This window comes from Suncus etruscus, chromosome 2 (assembly GCF_024139225.1).
Source record: "Suncus etruscus isolate mSunEtr1 chromosome 2, mSunEtr1.pri.cur, whole genome shotgun sequence".
In the NCBI taxonomy this organism is placed as follows: Eukaryota; Metazoa; Chordata; class Mammalia; order Eulipotyphla; family Soricidae; genus Suncus; species Suncus etruscus.
This window is the reverse complement of record NC_064849.1, coordinates 135,609,043-135,633,949: the sequence shown is the minus strand read 5'-3', so window position 1 is coordinate 135,633,949 and position 24,907 is coordinate 135,609,043. Positions and strand designations below refer to the sequence as shown.

The following is a 24,907-nucleotide window of genomic DNA, read 5'->3' as shown; positions in this document are numbered from 1 at the left end:
TTCACAGTTGGGCCCCACTGGGCCGGTGTACTTTCGCGGATTTTCCCCGCCTGGTGTCACACACCAAAGATTACGATTTTTATGCTAACAAAGCTATCAAGATAATTGTTTAGGGGATGTGAATATTTGCAATAATAGAATAGTAAGGCCTCAACCTCTGAGCTATGTTTGGTCTTACCTTCTCTTTTAAAACTGCAGCATAATTTTGAAGTAGGCTAGGAGATTTTTGGTTTGGGACACACTTGGTATTTTTCAAGGCTTGTCCTGGCAGGTATTGGGGGCCATATATGGTACCAAAATTGAACCTGGATTTTGCAAATTCTTTACCTGCTGTACTATCTCTCTGGTCAGGGAGTATTTTTTTTTTAAATTTTTTAGAACAGGATTAGAAACAAATAAACTTTGAAAATAAACTTCGGGGTAGACATTTTATTAATTACTTAGCAAATTATAGGATAAAAACCAGAATCAGGGGTCGGAGAGATAGCATGGAGATAAAGCATTTGCCTTGCATGTACAAGGTTGGTGGTTCGAATCCCAGCATCCCATATGGTCCCCTGAGCCTGCCAGGAGCAACTTCTGAGCATAGAGCCAGGAATAACCCCTGAGCTCGGCCAGGTGTGACCCAAAAACCAAAACCAAACCAAACCAAACCAAAACAAAACAAAAAAACAAAAACCCAGAATCAAATGCAATCAAGAAAACCTTGTGGGGCCGGTGAGATGGCACAGCGCTGCCAGGACCTAAGGTGTTTGGTTCGAATCCTGGTGTCCCATATGGTCCCCCGTGCCTGTCAGGAGCTATTTCTGAACAGATAGCCAGGAGTAACTCCTGAGCACTGTTGGGTGTGGCCCAAAAACAAAAACAAAACAAAACAAAAAAAAGAAAGCCTTGTTATTCTTTGGTTCTTTACAGCTGAAAAGGGGGAAGGAAGAAATTCAAAGGATCTAAACTAGCCCAAGGATGTTTAGGAAGAATAAACTCTTCTAATATTCTATAAATAGCTGTATGTATTCTTGGCTTTTCAGACATGAGCTGTCACAGGACAGTGGATATTACTATGTAAAAAATATAGTTCTTAATCTAGGAAAACTGAAGAGAATATGAAGAATCTATTCATTTATTTTTTCTTTTCTGACTGGGGAGGAGGTCACACCTGGAAATGCTCAGGGGCTATTTCTGGCTTTGTGCTCAGGAGTGACCCCTGGTGATGTTTGGGGAATCATATACAGTACTTGGGATGAACAGAGGTCACTGAGATGCAAAGCAAGTAAGTGTCTTAACCTCCACCACCCCCCCCCCCCAGCACTATCTTTCCAGGTCCCCTTTCCTTTTTAAACCACCAAAGCTCATTGCTCCTTTGTCTTACTAACTGGAAGTATTTAGGTGGATCCAATTTTGAGTAGGAGGAACAGTGTCTAAAATACTCTTTATTTCTCTCTACTGGCATATTTTTTTTCTTTTCAATAAGAAATGGGAGTAGAACAGAAAATAGCAACTCTGGAAATATGAGAGCAGAATTCTGCGCTTTGAAGACCTCTCTGAGGTCTCATCTGACTAATTTTTCTAAAACCAAATGTAAATAATAAATCCCCTATATGTCAAGTGTTCCCTACTATTGTTTTGAAAGTTTGGACTAAAGTCACGAATGGGGCACAAAATGTATTGAAAGTTCACAATCATCATGCTTTATTAATGAATCAGGAATGGAAAGGAATAAACAAAAAAATACCAGGATAGATTTTATGGTTTATTTCAGTGGTTGGGAAATGTGCTTCACTGGGTCATTATATAAATTGGGTTTATCATGAGGGATCATTTTAAAAAGAGCCTAGAAGATGTTTCCCTAGAGCATTTTATCTGTCTGAGGCATTATGTGTTCACATCTCATCTCCTTACTTGCCTGAAAACATCTTGCAGTGGGATTAATGTTGAAATTACTTTTCTGTGGGCACAGCGATTTCCTTATCACCTTCTACTGGGTGGGTGCTGGGTAAAACACTTTAAGATTGACTTCTTATTTTGCTTCTAAGTAAACTTCTAAAACACACTTTTTAAATTGTCAAGTGCTATTTGTGATTCTATTTCCTTCAGCGAATGCCAATTTTATGTGTAGGCTAGCATTAAACCAAGCATGGTTTCTTAACCATTTTTTCCTTACTCTATAGAACCATGACCCAAAAAGAAGAATCTGCTAAACGTGAGTGCCACTGAGGTTACTGCGCAGATTTGAATTTCTGTTTTTCAAAGAGCTGTCTTAGTTGCTGGTCTGTTGTCGCTTCTTTCTGCTGCATCAGCTCAGCCGTTCCTTTGGTCACTCCCCAGGCATCTGGCTTGGACATGGATGGGTTATATGGCCTGCCTGAGGCTATCCGAAGATTTTGCCAGTATTCCTTCCTGGCCCTGCATGAACAAACCACATGATGTCAGACTCCTCCTTGAATGTCAACATTGCTATGCAACTGAGCTAGAATTTTTTAGGGGGCCTTCACTATATTTTGCAGAATGTGTCAATAGTCCACTTAAAACAGTGATTTTTTTTTTGTGTGTGTGGTTTTTGGGTCACACCCGGCAGTGCTCAGGGATTATTCCTGGCTCCAGGCTCAGAAATTGCTCCTAGCAGGCACGGGGGACCATATGGGACACTGGGATTCGAATGGATGACCTCTTGCATGAAAGGCAAACGCCTTACCTCCATGCTATCTCTCCGGCCCCAAAACAATGATTTTTAATTTATTCTTTTCTCTTTTTTTTGAGTCACACCTGGCTGTATCAGAACTTACTCTTGACTCTGTGTTCATGGATCACTCCTGGCAGTGCTCAGGGAACCATTTTTGGTGCTAGGGATTGAACCTGGGTCGGCTGCATGAAAAGTAACCCATTGTGCTATCAATCTGGCCTGGATAGATCCTGTATTTTTATTTTTTTTATTATTATTTTATTTATTTATTTATTTATTTTTGGTTTTTGGGGCCACACCCGTTTGACGCTCAGGGGTTACTCCTGGCTATGAGCTCAGAAATCGCCCCTGGCTTGGGGAGACCATATGGGATGCCGGGGGATCGAACCGCGGTCCGTCCTACGCTAGCGCTTGTAAGGCAGACACCTTACCTCTAGCGCCACCTTCCCTGCCCCGATCCTGTATTTTTAAAGTCTTCTCCAGAAATGACTACCTCAGGTTGTCTGGTAAACATTCCAAGAGAAGATTTAAGAAGAACAACTAACATTTTATATCATCACTCAGCCAATCAGCTTTACTCTTTGCAGTGATCATGCTTGGGCATTGTCACAATCAAAATGAGTTTGATCTGGAAAATATAGTCTAAAGCAGGGGTCCTTAGATTTTAAAATAGGGGCCTAGTTTGCTGTCCCTCAGACCACTGGAGGACTGGACTATAGTTTAAAACAAATAACTTATGAACAAATTCCTATAAACACTGCACATATCTTATTTTAAATTAAAAACTGAAATGGGAACACATATAATATTTAAAATGAAGAACAAGTTAAATTAACAAACTTACCAGTATTTCAATGGAAACTATGGGCCTGCTTTTGGCTGGCCATAGTTTGAGGACCCTTGCCCAAGACTGAGAGAAGTCGAGAGATGGAGAGAAAGAGGGAGTTGGAAAGTGTGGCACAGAGCCCACACATGTGCACTGTAGCCTGAGATGAGTGGACTGATAAGCAGGATAGGTAGTGGCGGCAAAAATACATGGTGGGGTGGATAAGTGTCCTCAGTGGGCCGCATGTGGCCCATAAGCTGTAGTTTGAGGACCTGTGGTCTAAAGGTTCTCACCTGGCTCTAATCCACGGCTTGGTGTGCATGTCCAAACCACTCCCCCAGCTGCCATGTTTTTCGGACGCTGGTGGCAAAAAGCCCCTTTCCGGGGCCAGCTCCTCTGCGATGGCCCTGATGTGGTAGGGCTCAAAGCCACAGCAGCCTCCGATGAACCTGACCCCCAGGTTGTAGGCATCTCGGGCGTATTTCTGAATATCCCATCTGGTGGCAACTCTGGGCTCCAGGCCTGTAACGTAAATTATGACTGAATTATCTTCTTTTTTATTTAAGTAATTTTTATTGTGACCAACGTGAATTACTACTCTTTCATAGTAATATTTAAGGTACACAATGACATTGAATCAGGGGTGAATTATCTTTTTCAAAAGTATTGAAATGAAGTTTTACTAAGTATTATATAATTTTCAAAAAATAAATTAGGATTGGAGCGATTGTACAGTGGCACCAAATAAGTTTCCCAGAGCCCCACCAGAAGTCATTCCTGAGCAGAGGCAGGAGTAAGCCCAGAGCATAGCCAGGGGTGGCCTAAAAACAAAAAAGGAATGTGGGGGATAGTGGGGTGGGGGTTATAGATCAAAAAAGTCTGGTAACCTTTGATTTAAAGGAACTAAGTTATTTCACTAATATAATACAATTTAGACTGAGAACGGGAACCAGATCAAAATCTTTATTGATTTGATTCAGGGGCATTTCCTATTTTATTATTTATTTTTTTTATTTTTGGTGGGGCAGGTTTGGGCCACATTTGGCAGTGCTCAGGACTCACTCCTGGCTCAGTCAGTGCTCAGAGATCACTCCTGGCAGTGTTGGAGAACATTATGTGGTGTTGATGATTGGATCAGGGTCGGCTGTGTGCAAAGCTAGGGCCTCAACTATTATTGAGGTTGACTACCAAAACTCTCCAGCTCTCAGGGGGACCCTTTTGCCATGAACTGTCTACCCAGATGTTCAGTTGCCTTAATTTTACATTAAATCAGAGATCTCTGTTGGTTTTTAATCCCATCTTTTCTTTCTCCTACTATTTACTATCAAGATTGTTGGGAATGCAGGCAGAGAAAAATTGGGACCAGAGTTAGGCAGCTACTTTTCCTTACTATGATAAAGTGTGTGCTGCTGATACGAAAATTTGTCAGATACAGAGGCCATTTTCTGTCTTACCAAATGGGAATTCTGGGAGATCAATAAAGCCCTGCTTGCTGCAGTCAGGGGTGTGGTAGGCCAAGGGCTGGGCCATCAGGTGAGCTTTCAGTCGAGCAGCCTCCAAGCCTTCCTTCATGAGCTTCACAGTTTGCAAACTGATTGCAGGGTCAAAATGGCAGTTCACACCCACGATGGCAGCTCCTGGAAGAAAGAGATTACCTTAGTTAGGCCAAGGATTTGCCACATAGTTGGGGTGGGGTGAGCAGATCTACTTTTTTTCTTTCTTTTTAATTACTTTAAATTTTTTTAAAAATAAATTCTTTAATTTTATCAGTGCGAGAGACACAGTTACAAAGTTGTTTATGATTGAACTTCAACCATACAATATCAAATACCCTTCACCAGTGCATATTTTCTGCCACCAATGTCCTCATTTTCCCTCCCACAATCTCCCCCTACTCTATCCCTGCCTGCCTCTGTGGCAGACATTTTTCTTCGCTCTCTTTCTCCTTTATTTTTAGACACCGTGGTTTTCAATATTGTTACTGAAGGAATATTATGCATATCACTTTACCTCTTTTCAGCCCCCAGTTCTTGTCCATAGTTACCATCTCCAACTATCATTGTTATAGTGGTCCCTTCTCTGCCCTACCTGTTCTCCCACAGCTATTTGTGTCAAGCTTCCTTCTGTAGACTGATCTGCCTGGTGCTCATATCTATTGTCTTTGACCATACTATATTTTCTTAATCATTGAGGTTTTTTTTCTTTAGGTGGGGGTAGTAATAGTGCTCAAGGGCTGTTTCTGGTTCTGTGCTCAGGAGTGACACTCCAGGTGCTTAGAAACCATGTGGTGCTGGGGAGTCAACCCAGGTTGCATCCTGGAAGACAAGAGTCTTATCCCATACTACCTCTCCAGCCAATCAGGGAATTTTCATTTGGAGCTGTGCACTGGGGGGGGGGGGCAGGGGCCCTGCCCCCTGCAAGCCCATCTTAGCTGTGGATGAGAATGATTACTTACAGGCAGCTTGTGCTTTCCATTAAAGATGCTTAGAAGCATCTGCTATAATTGAAGTGTCATTTACATGCACTTGGTTGTCCATCTTTTTATTTAAAAAATCATTATGAGAGTTTTTCCCCCTATAACTTCAAGTTTTGGTAGTCAATTTTTCAATCCGTGACATTCTATCGCAGCTTGGTGATTTTTCAACACCCCAGCTGCTACATTGCACCTGTGGTTACGAGACTATTCATTGTGGAATAAATCAATGTTCCTTCCCATCAGGTCAATATATTAATAACTTTCCTGGACACAATAGCAAAATGTAACTTAGCAAAAAAGTTTTTCTGAAGCATGTTTTTCTAGAAAAAATTTGTGACTAGGATTAGTAATGGGAAAACAATCTCCAAAGTCCTTTGACTTTGGCCACTAAAAATAGCAGAGAGACTATTAATCACTTAACATTTCAGCCTGCTTACACATCTCTTTGGGATTGTTGTGAAGTTGCCCTGTAAAGTTTTATTTGATTTAGTGAGAAAATTGTTTTAGAACTTTCTTCATGGTCATTATGCTCCTTATTATATCTGGACCAAGTATGATTGATTGTGTGAATCACTGAACTGATTTTGAAGGTTTTCTTTGCCAGAATACTTGGGGGGAGATAATGCAATTCTTTTAGGAAAATTAAAATTCTTTTACTCCATCTTTTCAAAATCAGAATTCTTAAATAGGGGGCCAGAGCCATAGTACAATAGGTAGTATGTAATTGTATGCAATTGACCTGGGTTCATTAGATCACCAGATTCCCATATGGTCTCCTGAGTGCAGAGTAGGAGTTATCTTGAGCAACACCAGGTGTGGCTCAAAAACAAAAACAAAACAAACAAACAAACAAACAAAAAGAATTCCCAAACAGTATGGATCTTTCCTTACACACACACACACACACACACACACACACACACACACACACACGTATATATTTTGTGGTTAAAAAATTCATCACAAAATTAGTCACTTTTGTATTGTTTAGTTCAATTTTGTGTGACTATCACCTAATGTCTCTTCCAGAACTTTTTGTTATTCTCAAAGAGAAACTATCTCTTAAGCAGTGACTCTCCCTATTCCCTCATCTCTGAATTCTTGTAATTTATTTTTGTTCCTGGGAATTTTATCATTCTAGATGTTTCATAGACATGATACTATGCCAAATTCAATGTTTTTTGGTGACTGACATTTAGTTTGGAATAACACTTACAAGGTTCATCTGTTTGAGAAAAAAAATCTATCAGAACTATATTTCTGGCCAAGTCCATTTCATTCCCATGGACTGATGGACATATTTTATTTATATATTCTTCAGATCCTATGTGGTGCTGGGATTCAAATTGTGTTAGTCGAATATAAGGCAAATTCCTTAACCTCTGTATTATCTCTACAGCCCCCACCTATTTAATTAATATGGTTAATGACAAATGTAGGGACTTGTCATCTAAGATATTAGTATGGTTGAATACAACTTAGACAAATAACCAAAATTTCTCCATTTCACAGAGTAAATAAGAAACCTTCTCTGAAACCCAGCTCTGATTTATTCTAAAACAAAGCACCTTTGAAAAAAGCCCACGTTTCTTTTCTAAAACAAAACCTATTATAAAGAATAAGATTGTATAAAAAGATAAGTGAGTTGGTCAGAAGTTCATATAAAAGGAATTCCTGATTTATTATACCAATTACAAAGAGCAAAGCATACTTGTAACTTCTGAAAATGGAAAAACTTTGGTGTAAAAGGGAACCTGACTCAGAAAGTTCATAAGATTAAAGTCCTCTAGAGTTAAAAACCCCACATTTTTTTCTAATGCTCTGTTTAAATTTACCAAAATTGTCCCTATCACTAAGGTTTCCCCTCTAGTTCCCTTTTAAAATAGATGTTATATGTATTTTTTGTTTTTGTTTTTGGGCAACACCCAAAGATGCTCAAGGCTTACTCCAGGCTCTGTGCTCAGGGACCATTCCTGCCAGGGCTCAGGTGACCATATATTATACCACAAACTGAACTGGGAATTGATCTCAGCATTGGTGTGTGTGTGTGTGTTACAATAACTGTCCCTCCTTCATAAAAGTAAAGTGTTTTTTGTTTTTTTTGCTAGAAACCTTATAGATATTAATAGATAAATCTGCATTTGTAGATCTTTTTCACTTGGTCTTAGCCAAAAGGCCGAGAAGTGATTGTTGTAGATCTTTTTAAATATGCATTAAGCACAGGCTAGGAAGATACGCAAAGGGCTAGTGCAGGTACTTTACATGCAGGAGGTCTGGGTTCAATTCCTGGCATGCCATGGTCCCTGAGCAATGCTAGGAAAAACCCCTGGAATCAGCTCCTGAACACTGCCACATGTGGCCCTAAAGCCTAAATAAATAGACGAATCAATCAAGCAGCATCAACTGAGGTTCCCAAAACCCTTCCTCACCTGCTTTCACCAGGCGCACTGCACACTCTCCAGGCGAGACACCATGTAGGTCTCCCTCGGGACCAATGCACATGGAGGCTGCCACTGGCTTCCCGGATGCTTTCAATGCTTCCACTGCCCACACGGCTTCTTCTACATGTTCAAAGTACTGAAATAAGATGAAGTTCAGGGCACATTTTATTTTGTTTCTCCCTAGATAAAGCATCAGTGAAGTCTATTGCTTAGTCACTGACGTATCACTAGAGGAGTATTTTTCAACTAGCATTCCCGAAAAGAACAGAAGCTTGATTTCATAGTGGGAATGCAATCAAGATGTTTGAAGAATATCTAAGTTGAATTGAGTTGAACGCCTACATTGGGAAAAGATTTCAAAACTCAGCACTGCTTTGAGTTGTCTTGATTGGTACCTCATTCTATGCATTCATTCCTCAGGAGAGGCAAAGGCAGGGAAATGTACTAAATGGGTTTTGATCATATGGATAGTCACCTCTGCAATCAGGAAGTCCACATTCTTCTTCAGAAAGACCTCCAACTGCTGCTGGAAGACTTTCTTCACTTCTGTCTCGCTCTTGCAGCTAAGGTACGATGGTGTCTGACTCACTCCTCCTGCTACCAAAGCGTCACCCTCATCGGCCACTTGCCGAGCAATGTCACAAGCAGCTTCATTGACTTTCTGCCCCTAAAAAAGGTTCAGAGACAAACATCTACATTTTCAAGTAAGACAAATAAAATGATCATTCAACTGCCCATCATCTCAGTTGTCTGTTTACAAGATTGATTCTATTCCAGAAAATGAGAGGGAAAAAATATGTCCTTACGGTAATTTGCAGAATATCACTAAAAATAGTGGCAGAAAAAAAGTCATACTTAATGATGATATTTAGGATATTATATTAAACCAAAGAGGGTAAAACCTTTCCCCAAAAAGGATCTGGCATCTTCAATGGTCTATATTGAACATAGACAACTGTAACAAATAATGATAATGACAATTATGCTGATCTGGTTCTATGATTAATTACAATAAAATTAGTGAAAATGATTCCACAATTCATGACTTTTATGTATTTTTCTTAATAGGTAAATGTATCTTAGTATTATACTTTTGAGAAGGTTGAAGCTATCCCTATTAGTGCTCAGGAAAGATCCCTAGTGGTGTTCAAGGGACAATATGTGGTACAATTGTGAATTATACAGGGATCAGCCATATGAAAGGTAAATATCTTATCTTTTGAACTATAATGCAAGCTCCAAATCTTTTTAATGATAAAAACCAGACATTTGTCCTAAAATATTCCAAACCAACAAAAACCCTAACAACTACATCTTAGTATTGTAGGTCACATAGATTTGTACAATTTTACGACTCTTTTTTTACTTAGGAGATAAAGAAATGACTGCCATCATGGATGGGAAGTGATTTGCCCAAGACTACACAGCTAATTGTAAAAAGAGGGGGAATGAGCTCAGGATTTCTGATGCTGACCCTCTGGCCCATCTTTCTCTTACCATGTGCCACATAAAACTACTATAAAAGAGCAAGAATGTAGAGGACTGTATGCTTGGCAACTTCGTCATGAGCCTGAGACCTATTCATTATTTAGTGCCTCTAGTTTGATCTGTGTCTATTTTTCTGTACACTTTGGAAACTTCAGCTTAATAAAACCTGAGCTGCTGCATATATATCATTTTTATACTCAGCTCTGAAGAGGCTCATTGTGTTTCTCTGTGAGAACTTTGATGATAGCAACCAGTGATTCTACACTCTACTAAGAAATCCACGCACAGCTCTACTCACAGATATTTTCTCTGCAACATAGTTCCCCCTGTTCTCCAGCTTGTCTTCACTGGCATAAAAAGTGAAGGTCTGCATGACATTGGATCCAGCTCGGAGGAACTCGCGATGAAGCTGGCGAACTGAGAGAGTGAATTGGGAAAAGTCATTATTTCTACTCATCGATAAACACATATGAACAGCTCTGCTTAAATTCTTGCTTGCTTGGTGATCATGCATTTTGGATGTGGAAGAGAAGGCATCTGGGGTCTCTTGCTGGAAAAAAAAGATACTTATTCTACCATTGCTATGGGGTGAAGGGGAGGAAGTCCAACCAAGAATAAATCATCTCAGCTCTTTTGTCAGGCAGTGAGGGTGAGGAAACACATCCCCTCAGAAGGACCAGCTGAGAAGAGAAAGAGTTGGGTAGCTGGTTTGGCATGGGGGAATGGTAATGAGTCTGAGCAACTAAAACTTGGGGGCAGTGGAGAGATGAGGGAGCAAAGTGGGGCTGGCAGAAAGACTACAAATGGAATAGCCCTTCACTGCACAGGGAAACATCAACAGTTTGTAGCAGCTGAGTGACATGTTGAGCTATATATTTTTGAAAGGTATTTCTGGTTTGGGTACAGATAAATAAGAAATGGAGTGAGGTTTTCACTAGTTAGAGGAAATCAGGATTTCTCCCTATAGTCACGTTATTGAATTGAGAGACAGCCTTTGCTGCACAATAATACTCTTAAACTGCATGAACATTAATTAGGTACTCTAAAAGCTTACTGTGAAATGGCGAATGCTAGGATCAAGTCCACAGTTACTCATTTAATTGGCATGAGTAGGAGACACAGGCATTGTTACTATTCTAATTTTGGGGGGGTCACAGTTGAGAGTAGTCAGGGGCTACTCACAGCTCAATGCTCAGAGGTCATTCTCCATGGTGCTTGAGGAACCATGTGGTGCTGGAGTTAAAACTTGGGGTCTCCTGCTTGCAAAGCATGCACTCAGCTTGTTGAATTTTTGTTTGTTTGTTTGTTTGGTTTTAGGGGCCACACATGATGGTGCTTAGGAGCTACTCTAACTGTATGCTTGGGAGTTGGTCCTGGTGTTGATCAGGAGACTATGCAGTGCCAGGGTCTGAGACCAGGCCTTCTGCATGCAAAATACATTTCAACCCTGGTTGCTGCCACCTCTCTGGTTCTCCTATTGTTATTTTCTTAAGGTTATTTACTAGAATTTTTTTTTTTTTTTACTTTCAGCCTTCTTGATAACCTCCATTAGAAGAGAGCAGAAAAAAATCTGTTCATTTCATTTGTTTGTTTTTGGGTTACACCAGCAGTGCTTAGGCTTTCCTCTCAGGGATCACTCCTGGTAGTGCTTGGACCACTGTGTTCTGGGGACTAAATTCAGATTGGTTATGTGCAAAACAAGTATCCTACTCATGGTACTATCTCTCTAGCCCCTGAAAAATGCTCACTTTAGAAAATTAAAATCAGGGACAGATCAATAACACCACTGATAAGGCACTAGCCTTGCACATGGTCCCTTTGGCCCTGCCAGAAATAATTTTTGAATGCAGAGCCAGGAGTTACTGCTGGGTATGGGCCCCCCCAAAATAAAAGATAGTGAAAATAAAACTCTCATGGAGGATTTAATGGGACAAAGTAAGTACTCCTAAACTAGGATTTCTGAGTAAAAATGAACAAACAATCCTATAAATTTTATTTTAAAGTTTTAGAAGTCTCAATCCTCCTAAGGATTGAGAGATGCAATAATAGTAAATGAGGGAATCAAGACACTGTTGTTCTGGGTTTTCCCAGGGCTGAGATTGTAGGAAGATAAGGCTATCGCTCCAGCCCTAATTACTTTAAAAATAATTTATCTTGTTTTCTGGATTATGGGTCATGCTTAGCAGTGCTGGGAGGGGACGCACAACTATTCCTGACTGTACTCGGAAGACCATATGCAGTGCCAGGGGATCAAACCAAGGTCCTAAGCCAGCTGCATGCAAGGCAAACACCTTACCACTGCACCACCCTCTCTGGCCCCTGAAGTAAAATCTTTAAAAAGTCAAGGAGCTGTAGTTCTCAAAAGTAAAAGCATGCCTAAATCAATGAATTTCCAACCTGTGTTGATTAGTAATAAGTTAGAACCAATTAAAAGCACCATTTCTGAAGTCTCTGCTATCAGGAAAGGGCAGTGCTGCTGAGGCAGGAGCAGGGGAGAAGAAAGTAGGTCTATACCAGATTCCCATTAACAGAGGAAAATGATTTAAAACAAAATGTTGACCCAGGTGGGCCTTCAGTGAATTTTCAGAGATTGTAACAACCTTAGAATGGCATGAAAATGAATCCTCTATATATCATTTTATTAGAGCAGAGCATTATTATCACTTTTTTTGCTGCATTTTCCCAGAGGACTATGATCCAAAAGAGGCGAAGACAACTGGCTCTTAACTGAGTAGACTATTCCATCATGCATTTTAAAAGGGTTCTGCAGCACTGAGTGTGACCCAACTTGGTGAGACTTGCCTGGGGCCAATTATTATACCTTCAGTTCTCCAAGCCACTGTTGGTGTGAAGTCACAGCCAAATGCAAAGCTGATTCTACTGCGTGTGAGAATAACAATGCCCAGCATCTGATTTAACAGGAACATTAGTCCAGCAATCTCTGGTTCTCCTTTGAGTGTCTGTTTTTCCCTCTCATCATTATATTCTTAGGGTCTTTATCCTCTACTAATTGGGTGGAACAGGCTCCTACCATACAAACAGAAGCTATTCAAATTACACTCCTTTATGACTTAAAAGTTCTTCATGAGGCTATAGCAATAGTACAGCAGGTAGGGTATTTGGCTTGCATGCAGCCAACCAAGGTTCAATTCCCTACATCTCATATGGTCCCAAAACACCACTAAAAGTGATTCTTGAGTGCAGAACCAGAAGTAACCCTCAGTATTGCTGGGAGTGACCCCAAAACAAAAACAATAAAAAACAACAAAAATAAAAGTTCTTCATGATACTGCATTATAGGAGCCAAATGTTGCAAGTTACATATATTATTTATTGGTTTTGTTTTTTGGGCCCTACTTGACAGTACTCATATCTTATTCCAGGGTTCACTCCTGGTGGGACAAGTACCCTATCCTCTGTACCGTATATCTCCAGCCCAATAGTCTTAAATATTTATTGTAAAACACAAACAGCTTTCAGTGTTTTTTAGGACTCCTCCAGGCATCAGGGAAATCCAGAAGGCAGACTTTTAGCCCATGGTCAACCTGGATTTTTTTTGTTTGTTTGTTTTTGGGCCACACTGGGCTCAGGGATTACTCCTGGCTCCTTGCTCAGAAATCGCTCCTGGCAGGCTAGGAGAACCATATTAGATGCCAGAGATTGAATTTGGGTTCGTCCAGGGTCGGCCACATGCAAGACAAACACCTTACTGCTATGCTATCACTCTAGCCTCCAACCTGGATTTCTGATGTCCTGGTGTTTGTTTCTTACCAGTAATGGAACTACTCACAGAACTTTAGAATTTGAAAGGCCAATGAGTTTTTAAAAAATAGATTTTAAGCTTTTAAGCTGGGGCTGGAGAGATAGCATGGAGGTAAGGTGTTTGCCTTTCATGCAGAAGGACGGTGGTTCAAATCCCGCCATCCCATATGGTCCCCCGCGCCTGCCAGGAGCGATTTCTGAGTGTGGAGCCAGGAGTGAATCCTGAACGCTGCCGGGTGTGACCCCAAAACAAAAACAAAAACAAAAAAAGATTTTAAGGATGGACATAAGATTGCTTATAACTTATTTTGATTTTGAAGGGGCACACCCGTTGACACTCAGGGGTTACTCCTGGCTATGAGCTTAGAAATTGCTCCTGGCTTGATGGACCATATGGGATGCCGGGGGGATCGAACCACGGTCCATCCTAGGCTAGCGCTTGCAAGTCAGATGCCTTCCCTCTAGCGCCACAGTGCTATTTTGAACTCTTTGCTCAGTTATATATGCACAGAGCATAGTTAGTCAGTATCTTTGTAAATTTCCCAGACCCATACAAGTTTTGGAATTCCACTGTGAATACTTAAAGGTCAGTGAAATTTTGTGGCATTTCTTCAATGGGATAATAAATTTATAGAAAATCATTTGGAGGTAAAATGTGACCTGGTCTAATGTGCAGATACTTATAACTATGCTATCGTTATTGTAGGTCATCATATATTTTCATGCATAACAGTGCTTGCTCAAGGGAATGGGAGTACTTTTAGGTCCTAAATTGTGACATAATACACAAGATATGTACTGTATTAATTTTCTAAAATTTACTCAAATGCTGGATTCACCAAGAAACATTTGGCCCCAAATGATTTGGGATAAGAGATTGTGGACATGAGCTAAATTTTTTTTTCTAATGGTTTTCACCATGAAATAACAGCCCAGACACCAGTCTTACAAAATTGTTTTGGAGGTTAGAGAGAGACAACAGACTGAAGCTTCTGACCATATGGTCACCTGAGTCTGCTAGGAGTGATTCCTGAGCATAGAGTTGGTACATGGAGTGCAGTACCCTGAGTGTGGCCAGGTGTAGCCCCTAAACAAAATAAACAAACAGCAAAAAAGAAAAGAAAAGAAAAAAGCCATGAAAATAAACTCATTCTAGGACAAAAAGAAATGAAAAAAACCCAATAATTATTCCATTGTGTTTGGTAAATTGCTTTAGTGCCTTCTATACTCCAGCATACAGGTACCATTATATGAGACCACCAAGCGCCTCCATGAGTGACAGCACAGAGGCAGAACTAACCCTCAAGAGCCACCAAGTGTGGCCAAACCTTCCCCTTTTCAAATGAGATTTCTTCAATATTTTATTTTAGGCTGTATAAATAAAATAGGAGCTCCAGCACTTGTTTTGCATCTTGCTGACCCCAGTTTGTTGCTGGAACTGTAAGTCATCCTCTAAACACAGAGCCAGGAATAGCTCCTGAGACTCCAGGTACGGCTCCCAAACAAGACATTTTATTTTGAGCTCAATCTAGCAAGTGAACTTTAAGGAACAAGCTATACTAAGGCTGGAGTGATAGCACAGTAGGTAGGGCATTTGTCTTGCTTGCGACTGACCCAGGTTCGATGTCCAGCATCCCATATAGTCACCTGAGCCTGCTAGGAGTGATTTGTGAGCACAAAGACAGTACAGTGGCCCGAATGCAGCCAGGTGTGGGCTCCAAAGCAAAGCAAAGCAAACAGACAAATAAACAAAATAAGCAAAAAAGAAAAGAAACAAGCCATAGAAATAGTTAAAGAAATGAATACAATAATAATTACTTCATTATGTTTGGTAAAATGCTTTAGGCCATGTTTCTCAAAGTATGGTTAAGGTTGAGATCACCTGGGACTATTAAGAGTACATAGATTCCTGGCCCCCTTCCAGAGCATAAGTCTCTGAATTTAATTGGGTTTTGAATCAGCAAATAATAAAGGATGGCATCTCAGCAAGGCCACAGTCAATGGTTGTAGTGTGACACTTGGAGTAGAATGACAAGGAGGGAAGGCTGAAGGAAGAAAAGAAATGGCTAAATAGTTTTGAGTTGAGGTTGGGGAACACTAAAGAGAGTGTGAGCAGAAAAGAGAGGAAATCAGAAAATGGTGTTTTAGGACTGAAATCTCAGAGGTAACAGCTCTGCTGATAGCAAGTTGAGGTGGGGTAGCTGAAGGCACAGAGGGAGGCAAATTCCCTAGAGATGAAGACAGGAAAAGGAAGAGCCTGCAAGTCACCTAGAGGAGAGAGGGAGGGTGAGCAGAGAGAGGCAGGGCACCGAGCTACCCCCAGACTGGCCCAGAATGGTAAGGAGGCCCAGTCCATCTCTGCTAGTGCTAGTAGCCCTATAACTCCAAATTGGAAGAGGTGGCAGGGATGTGTGTTCACAGCCAAGGCCTTGCCCTCAGCACAGCCTACTTCTCCTTCACAGGAGCATAGACTCCAGTCCTGCACCCACCTGCTTCTGGGTGTTCTACAGTTGCTTCCGGGGTCCAGGGACCTGCCTTCACATAGCCCCTCTTCTCCAGGGCAAAGACAAATCCTCCATCTCCAATCACAACCTCTCCTGCATTTAGACGTTCAAGGATGCCCTAAAGTCACAAACAAAAGGAAGCAAAATGTGTTACTTGAATTTGAAAGACAACTTTTTATTTTTTAGAAATTTTGCTATGATATACTTTAGTAGTTTGATTTTTGGAGCAGGAGAGATAGTACTATAGATAAGGTACTTGCTTATATTCAACAGGGATTCAATTCTAGGCAGAATATTATAGGGCCTCCTGAGCCTCACCAGCAATGATCCTTGAGCAGAGTCAGAAATAAGCCCTCAGCACAACAAATAAAACAAAACAAAAATGACTTCATTACTCTCTTAAAGTATATATGTGTATATCAAACACACACACATTCACTCACTCATTTATTCACACATATTTGAGGAGGCTCTCAGGCAGGGCTCAGAGAGTCAGTGGCCAGTGGGACTCTAGGTGAAATTCTACCTAGCTCTATAGTCTCTCTCTCTCTCTCTCTCTCTCTCTCTCTCTCTCTCTCTCTCTCTCTCTCCCCCTCCTCCCATACCCTCCAACTATATATATATATATATGTGTGTGTGTGTGTGTGTGTGTGTGTGTGTGTGTGTGTGTTTTGGGGTCACACCCAGATGCTGTGCTCAGGGTTTACTCCTGGTTCTATGCTCAGAAATCGCTCCTGGCAAGCTCAGGGACCATAAGGGATGCCAGGAATAGAACCCAGCTCCATCTCAGGTCAGCCACTTGCAAGGCAAACCCCCTACTGCTGTGCTATTGCTCCGGTTCCTCCAAGTATTTTTTTTTGTTTGGTTTTTTTTTGTTTTTTCAGGCCACACCCGTTAGATGCTCAGGGGTTATTCCTGGCTACGCGCTCAGAAATTGCCCCTGGCTTGGGGGACCATATGGGACACCAGGGGATCGAACCGTGGTCCTTTCCTTGGCTAGCGCTTGCAAGGCAGACACCTTACCTCTAGCGCTACCTCACCGGCCCCCAAGTATATTTTTTTACACAAATTTGTGACTATCTCAAAGACAAACAACCAGAGTGCTCATACAGTGAAAATCCTTTGAGGAATAGTGAGGGGTGATGTGCTGTTTGCAAGACCTGAACCTGTCTATTTGGTCAATTAACTTAAGGGAGGATTACAACTACTGGAGTTCAGGTGGCCAATCATGAATGCTATTTAGGAACTCTGAACACTGAAAATTCACAAGTCAATTTGATGAAAGGAGTTGAGGTGGTAGTATCACTTGAAGATTTCCATCTTTTGTGTCAAATTCCACATAGCAAGAACATATACATATTTTTGGGAGGTCACACCTACAAACACTCAGATTTTAATTCTGTCTCTGTACCCAGGGATCACTCTTGGCTCTGGGGCCCATTTGGGGTACCAGGGGATTGTGTTGATACATGCACAAGCACCCTACCCAGTGTACTATTGCTCCTGCCTCCAGGTATGCATATCCTATTCTCTGTAAATGTGAAATGAAGAGAATAAAGAGTAAATAAAATATCTACAAACTAACTCCCACCTTTCCCATTTCTATACCATCCCAATTTACATTGCTGCACAGTAATTATCCTGTGATAATCTGAAAAAAATCAAGTTTGCATTTATGAATATGTTCATTACAGTACTATTCTCAATAGCCAAAATCTGGAAACAACTCAAATACCTAAGGACAGAGAAGATAAATAGTTATAAGAAAAAAATATCTTGATTTGTATGAGGTTTTTCAAGTGGGGAAGTATAGAGTCATATCTTATTTTTAAGTTTTTTATTTAATTTTATTTTAATAGTTTTTTATTTTTTTAATTTTAATTTTTAAATTTTATTATTTTATTTTATGAACCTTATTGTATCTCTCAATGAGGTCATTGAGTTATCATCAAAAGGTTTATTTTGAGGCCAGAGTGATAGCACTTTAGGTAGAGCATTTGCCTTGCACATAGCCCACCTGGGTATGATCGCAGGCATCTCATATGATCCTCCATGCCTTCAGGAGTGATCTCTGAGTGAAAGTCCCTGCCAGGAGTGATTTTAGGAGTATTTTCTAAGCATTGTTGGGTGTGACCACAAAACAAGGAAGGGAAGAAAGAGAAGGAAGGGAAGGAAAGGGAAGGAAGGAAGGAAGAAAGGAAGAAAGAAAGGCAGACAGGAAGGGAGGGAGGGAGAGAGGGAGGGAGGGAGGGAGGGAGAGAGGGACAGAGGGAGGAAAGGAAGAAGGAAGGAAGGAGGGAGGGAGGGAGGGAAAGAGGGAGAGAGGGTCAAAGGAAGGGAGAGAGGGAGGAAGGGAGGGAGGGAGGAAGGAAGTAAGGAAGGAAAGAAGGGAGGAAGGGAGGGAGAGATGGAAGAAGGGAGGAAGAAGAGAGGGAGGAAGGAAAGAGGGAGGGAGGGAGGAAGAGGGAGGGAAGAAGGAAAGAAGAAGGAAAGTTTATTAAGCTCTTCAGATTTGTTCTTAAATAAGTTATTATTTAGGATGGGAGAATGTGAAAGTCCCTTAGAAGACCACATGACAGCATATTTTGAGGTTAATAACTATGCTCAATTTATCACCAACAACGGTTGACAAAGCAGACACTGGTCAGATTACAAAGCGTTACATTAATCATTGGTGAGAGAAGGCATTCTGAAAGGATTTTCTCTGAAATCCTCGACACCCTTTAAAACAGGGGTACCCAAACTTTTTAAACAGGGAGCCAGTTCACTGTCCTTCAGACTGTTGGAGGGCCAGATTATAGTAAAAACAAAAAATTATGAACAAATTTTTATGCACACTGCATATATCTTATTTAGAAGTGAAGAAACAAAAATGGAAATAAATACAATATGTGGCCCGCGGGCCATAGGTTGAGGACCATTGCTTTAAAACCTACCTTATTTTAATCCTCTTCCCTTTGACTAACCCTTTGTAAACCTTTGGCCATCTGATGTGGAGATAAATAAAAAAGCTGACATTTAAAATTAATTTTTTGTATCTTATAGAGGCCATACTTGGTGCTGGGGCGAGGGAGAGCATAAGGTGCTGGGACTGAACTAAGGGCTCACACAGTTATAGTTGAGTTCTACCACTCAGGACTAACAACAGGCTTCTTTATTTAAAGCACAAAAGCTGGAGAATTATGTGCTATGTTCTTGAAAATCCTGTTTGGTTGAAAGCTTTTCAAGTACAGAACTCCTTGAGTTCTACAATTATGTACAATTAATTACATTTACTTTTTTGTTTGTTTGTTTGTTTGTTTTTTGGGGGGCCACACCCGGCGGTGCTCAGGGGTTACTCCTGGCTGTCTGCTCAGAAATAGCTCCTGGCAGGCACGGGGGACCATATGGGACACCGGGATTCGAACCAACCACCTTTGGTCCTGTATCGGCTGCTTGCAAGGCAAACGCCTCTGTGCTATATCTCCGGGCCCACATTTACTTTTTAAAATAAAAAATCTATACAATTATTTATGGGCTAGAGCAATAGCACAACGGTAGGGTGTTTGCCTTGCAAGCGGCTGACCCCAGGATAAACCTGGGTTCCATTCCCAGCATGCCATATAGTCCCCTGAGCCTGCCAGGAAGAATTTCTGTGCATAGAGACAAAGTAACCCCTAAGGGCCGCTGGGTGTGGCCCCAAAACCAAAAACCAAACCAAACCAAACTAAAACAAACAAACAAAAAAATCCACACAATGTATCTAAATAGATAATTAGACAACAGACAATTAGCCAACAAGAGGAAAGATTTATTTCTAGAACAGGTACTTAAAAACATGAGTAAGTCCAGTAAATAAGAGATTGTTGGGGCCAGAGCGGTGGCGCAGTTAGTACTGCCTTGCTTGCGCTAGCAGACCTGTTTGACTCCCCAGCGGCCCATATGTCCCCCCAAGCCAGGAGCGATTTCTGAGCGCATAGCCAGGAGTAACCCCTGAGTGTCTCTTGAGTGTCACTGGGTGTGCCCCAAAAACCAAAAAAAAAAAAAATTTTTTTTTTTTTATGTCTTCTGATGAACTAATCACATTTCATTTTACCGGCAACTCTAGTGAACTTCTGGTGAAGTTTAACTCAGTGAACTTTTGTGACTGTTTTAAAACAACCACCACATTTTCTTGTACTTTAATTCTCAGTTAAGAATCTGCTACTTGGGGGCCAGAGAAATAACATAGCGGTAGGTCATTTGCCTAGCATCTGACCAACCTGGGAGGGATCCGGTTTAATTCCCGGCATCTCATATGGTCCCCCAGGCTGCCAGGGGTGATTTCTGAGTGCAAAAGTCCATCAATAAATCAAGTTAAAAAAAATGCTGGGGCCGGAGAGATAGCACAGTGGTAAGGTGTTTGCCTTTCATGCAGAAGGGTGGTGGTTCTAATTCCGGCATCTCGTAGAGTCCTTGAGCCTGCCAGGGGCGATTTCTGAGTATAGAGCCAGGAGTAACCCATGAGCACTGCCGGGTGTGACCCAAAAAGAAAAAAAAAAAGAAAAAAGAATGCTGTTTGATGAAAGTGACTAGAAATAAGTATGTCTATTAATGTACTGTATACTAATATCTGGGAAAATACTCAGATTCTACTTCAGGTTTTAATTACCTGACTTCAGATGCTCCTCAATTTTTCCTGTCCCTATGCCTTTTGGGGGGGGCACATTTGGTGGTCCTTGGGGTTTATTCCTGGCACTACACAAAACTGAGAAAAGCATTTATACCCCTATGCTGTTTTCAGCACCATCTACAGTAGCCAAAATCTGGAAACAACTCTGGTGGCCAAGAATAGATGTCTACATAAAGAAACTATAGTACATACATAGAATGGAATATTACTTGGCCATAAGAAAAGATAAAGTTATGCAATTTGTGGCTACATGGAGAGACTTGGAGAGGATCATGCTGAATGAAGTTAGTCAGAGGGAGAGAGAGACCAATGCAGAATGCTCTCTCAATATGCAGGATATAAAAAAACATAATGGAGGAATAGTGAATACTCAAAGACAATGGAAACAAAAGACATGAGAACTGGTATTCAGAAGAAAATACGTCACCTGAGGGGGCTGGGGATAAGACAGGGAGGGGACAACATGTATGGTGGAAGGAGGCTCTCAATTGGGAGAAGGAGGTGGTGTTGAAAAGTGGTATAGTGTTATATATGAAACCCTACCAGCAACACTACTGTAAACCACAGTGTAAAAGCATAAATATATCTATATTTTACACACACACACACACACACACACACACACACACACACACACACACACGCCTCTTGTAGAGGCAGACAGGTAAGTGGAAGGCAACTGGGGAAAATTGACGGAGGGAAATAGATACTGGTGAGGGGATCAATATTGAAACAATTCATGTCTGAAACAAAATAATAAATAACTTTGTAAATTTGTAGTGACTAAATTAAAAAGAATTTTAAAAACTGGAATATGTGATGGAAAAAATGCCTGAGTCTAATTTTGTTTGAAAAATCGTATTAGCCACAAGAACCTAACAAAATATTTAAAATGTAGCACACACTGTTCTAGGGTTTTTTCTAATTGTTTACAAAATGAACATGTGTTTTTCCATAATATTCTAACAATTTATTACTACTGTTATCTCTGGGCCACACACAGGGAGGCAAGCACCTTATCCCCTAAATAGTCTGTCCGGCCCAAAATAAGTGTGTGTGTGTGTGTTTGTGTGTGTGTGTGTTGTTTTGGAGCCTCACTGAGTCAAGGGTTACTTCTGGTTCTGTACTCAGGAATAACTCCTGGCTTAAGGGATCAAAGAGGATACTGGAATGGAACCTGTGGCAGCTGCATGCTGGGCAAGCACCCCCACTGTACTATCGCTGGAGCCCCAATAACTTTCTAGTTTTAAACTCAAAAGTACAGACACAGGATAACCCATGTTTTAGCAGCAATATTCACATAGCAATAAGGATGCCAAGGAACTTACGTTCCTCTACATTTTATGTCACTGTATTGCTAAAACAATCTTTTCAATGTTTCATTTTCTGCTTTTTAAATTTAAGAGACCCGATTAGAATCTATTACCTTGCAAATAAGGCAGAACCAAAAAAAGAGTTTAAATCTCTATAGAAATCATCTTTCCCTGTCCACACTGACAGAAGATTTATGGATGGCAAAAAAAGTTTAATCTAATTCACTTGGTAATAATCTGTAACAATTGGCCATCTCAACATCACATTTATGCAATCAGCATAAGTCAATGCATGCTGCGTTAAAAAAATTTAAGATACGTTTTGCCTTGAATGGAAGAATTTTTAAATTTGGGAACCATCCTTTTAGATACTTGGCAGGTCCATTTTTACACGGAAGATAGAGGTACAATCACCCTTACATTGAGGGGGAACATGTAGTCTGGCTCCTTCAGCTCCCTACCTTTCCTCAGGGGACCTCTCAATCCCCTTGACATGGGAAGGAATCTTTAACCTGAAGGATCCAACATATTCTTCCGTCCTTCTCTCCTATCCTCTAGTCCTAGATCAGTTCATTTATCCCTCTCCCAAACTAGCCAAACTCCCACAATGTGGACGAAATCTACTCCCGGATCTATGAGGGGAAGCTTGTTCATTACGGACATAAACAGCTGGATTTTTACCTATTTTATTTATAAATATAATAATAAATAAATTATTTATTAATTTGTTTATTTGTTTTTGAGTCACACCTGGCGGTGCTCAGGGGGACCATCGGGGATGCCGGGATTTGAACCACCGACCTTCTGCATGCAAGGCAAATGCCTTACCTCTATGCTATCTCTCTGGCCCCACATTTCTTTTATTTTTTGACATTTAACAATTTATTTTTATTGAGACTGACCCCACATTTTTATTTCTTATTTTAAACGGTTAGTCTGTCTTCACTATCTTACAGGCGCTCGACATATATATATATATATATCTATATCTTAAATTATTATTATTATTATCAATGCCTACATGATCAGCATTTTCTTGGGTTGCTGAAATAAACTGTACCTGAAACTTACCATTGTCCAATCAACGCTTGGGTAGGAGCCAACCCATCAGGGAGGTGCGGGAAATCGGAGCGTGGAAAGGGGGTGGGATGGGGAGCGGGAAATGGTCGGGCCGGGTCTGCCCAACTGCGCGCAGAGGGCTCGTGGGGTGCAGACACTTTCAGGGGAGCCCTGGGATGCAGGAGACCCGCAGATTTCCCCGCTGCCGGAGGGAAACAGAGCTCCCTCTAGTTGGGACTCCTCTAGTTGGGGTTTAGGGTGCACTCGAGGAATGGTAGGGCTGGGGTGCTCAGAGGGGTCGGAGAGGGAGTTTGCAACATAAGTTCTGGGGAGCACTTTCGAACCAATGCTGCGCTCCAAGGTCTCTGCTCTCCCCCCGAGACTGGGAAGCGGGCCTAGGATGCGAACTCACCTTCTTGGCCTTTTTGCCCCCCACTGGCGCCATCTTCGGGATGCTAAGACAGGTACTTAGCACGGATGCGTGCGGGAGAGACGAGCGAGCCTTCCTCCTCCTCCTGAGAAGCCCTGCGCTGCCCAGAGGGCCCTCTGGCTCTTTATAGTCACCTTTGGGCGCGGGGTGGGTTTCCCCGGCCTCTGCAAGGTCCAACGCGGGCCCAGTTGCTGAACACGCCCACCAACCTTTCCCTGAGCTCTTCTGAGTAGAGAGGATCGTTGGGAACCTGCCATTCAAAGGTGATGACCGAGAGTGTTCTCCTAAATGGGTGGAATCATTCAGAAGTAAAACAAGGGGGGTTGGGAGAGGGATTGGTTGTCACTTGACTTTCAGGCATGTCATCTGTGCAAGGTCCTTCTTTGCCCCCGGTGGACTCTGATTTAGTACATGCCTGGAATCAAGCACCAACTATCAACCAACTTGCATCGCTGGAAGAGGCCCCTAAGAATTCTATTCAATGCCTAAATATTTGTCAAGCGATCAACGATAAGCTTAAGCGAACTTCAGACTAAAGTGTCATTCCCTGTGACATAGGCTACTGCACACAGAGCATTTCCAGAAGCTCTGGTACTAACCTCTAATTATAGGGCATGTTCAAAAGATCCTTCTACCACGATATGCAAATATGTCTTGCAATATCTAACACCGTAGCCTTTGATTAGGATATCTTCAAGCTATTTAACAAGGGCAGTATTTTTTTTTTCAACGTGAGTGGAGAAAGGCCCCAAGGGCAGTATTTTAACATGTTTATATGCCACTAGAAAGGTAGAGGATTCAATATTCAGCCCCCAAACTGCTTGAAAGCAGGCATTAAGAGAACTAGAAGAGGGAGCAGAGATATAGCACAGTGGGTAAGGCACTTTTCTTGCTCATGGGTTGAATCCACAGCATATGGTCCCCCTTTCCTGCCAGAAGCAAGGGCAGTTAGGACTAACCTTTGAGTACAGCTGGCATGGCTCAAACAAAGAACTGGGGTGAAAAATGTTACCGGTAGGTATCTGTTGTTGGTGGAATTGTAGTTTTATTTTTATTCATTAGAATCTATTGTCTTTCCTAAAATATTTTAGTAATAAGAACACTTTGATTTTAAACAATGAAAGCATTGCTTCAGAAATGCATATCATAAATAGAGAGCCTAGCGAGCAAGGGGAATTTTTGAAGCAGCAATGCAGAAAATTTCCATCAAAGTCCAAAGGAAATTGTGTATGTGGAACAATAACCTCCATTTCCATATAAGCAAAGAAGGAAATTAC

General features: G+C 41.3%; 1 protein-coding gene across 1 annotated transcript; it reads right to left on the bottom strand.

Annotated features, from left to right (window-relative positions):
- Window positions 1–1,665: 1,665 nt before the first annotated feature.
- Window positions 1,666–24,608, bottom strand: BHMT (betaine--homocysteine S-methyltransferase). Its single transcript, XM_049769082.1, has 9 exons — window positions 24,590–24,608; window positions 23,613–23,914; window positions 16,163–16,295; window positions 10,210–10,328; window positions 8,899–9,090; window positions 8,412–8,559; window positions 4,961–5,143; window positions 3,800–4,028; window positions 1,666–2,403 (listed from the first exon to the last, which is right to left on the bottom strand). Exons 1-9 carry the CDS (start codon window positions 24,606–24,608, stop codon window positions 2,217–2,219), a joined length of 1,512 nt encoding a protein of 503 aa, XP_049625039.1. The 3' UTR covers window positions 1,666–2,216.
- Between the last annotated feature and the right edge of the window lie 299 nt (window positions 24,609–24,907).

What these genes read in the sequence shown, in the direction of transcription:
- BHMT (XM_049769082.1), bottom strand. An exon ending in TGGACTTCCTGATTGCAGAG is followed by an intron (nt 8,560 to 8,898) that starts GTGACTATCCAT and finishes ATCTTATTTCAG; the next exon opens with TACTTTGAACATGTAGAAGA. An exon ending in AGTGCGCCTGGTGAAAGCAG is followed by an intron (nt 5,144 to 8,411) that starts GTGAGGAAGGGT and finishes TCTTTCTTCCAG; the next exon opens with GAGCTGCCATCGTGGGTGTG.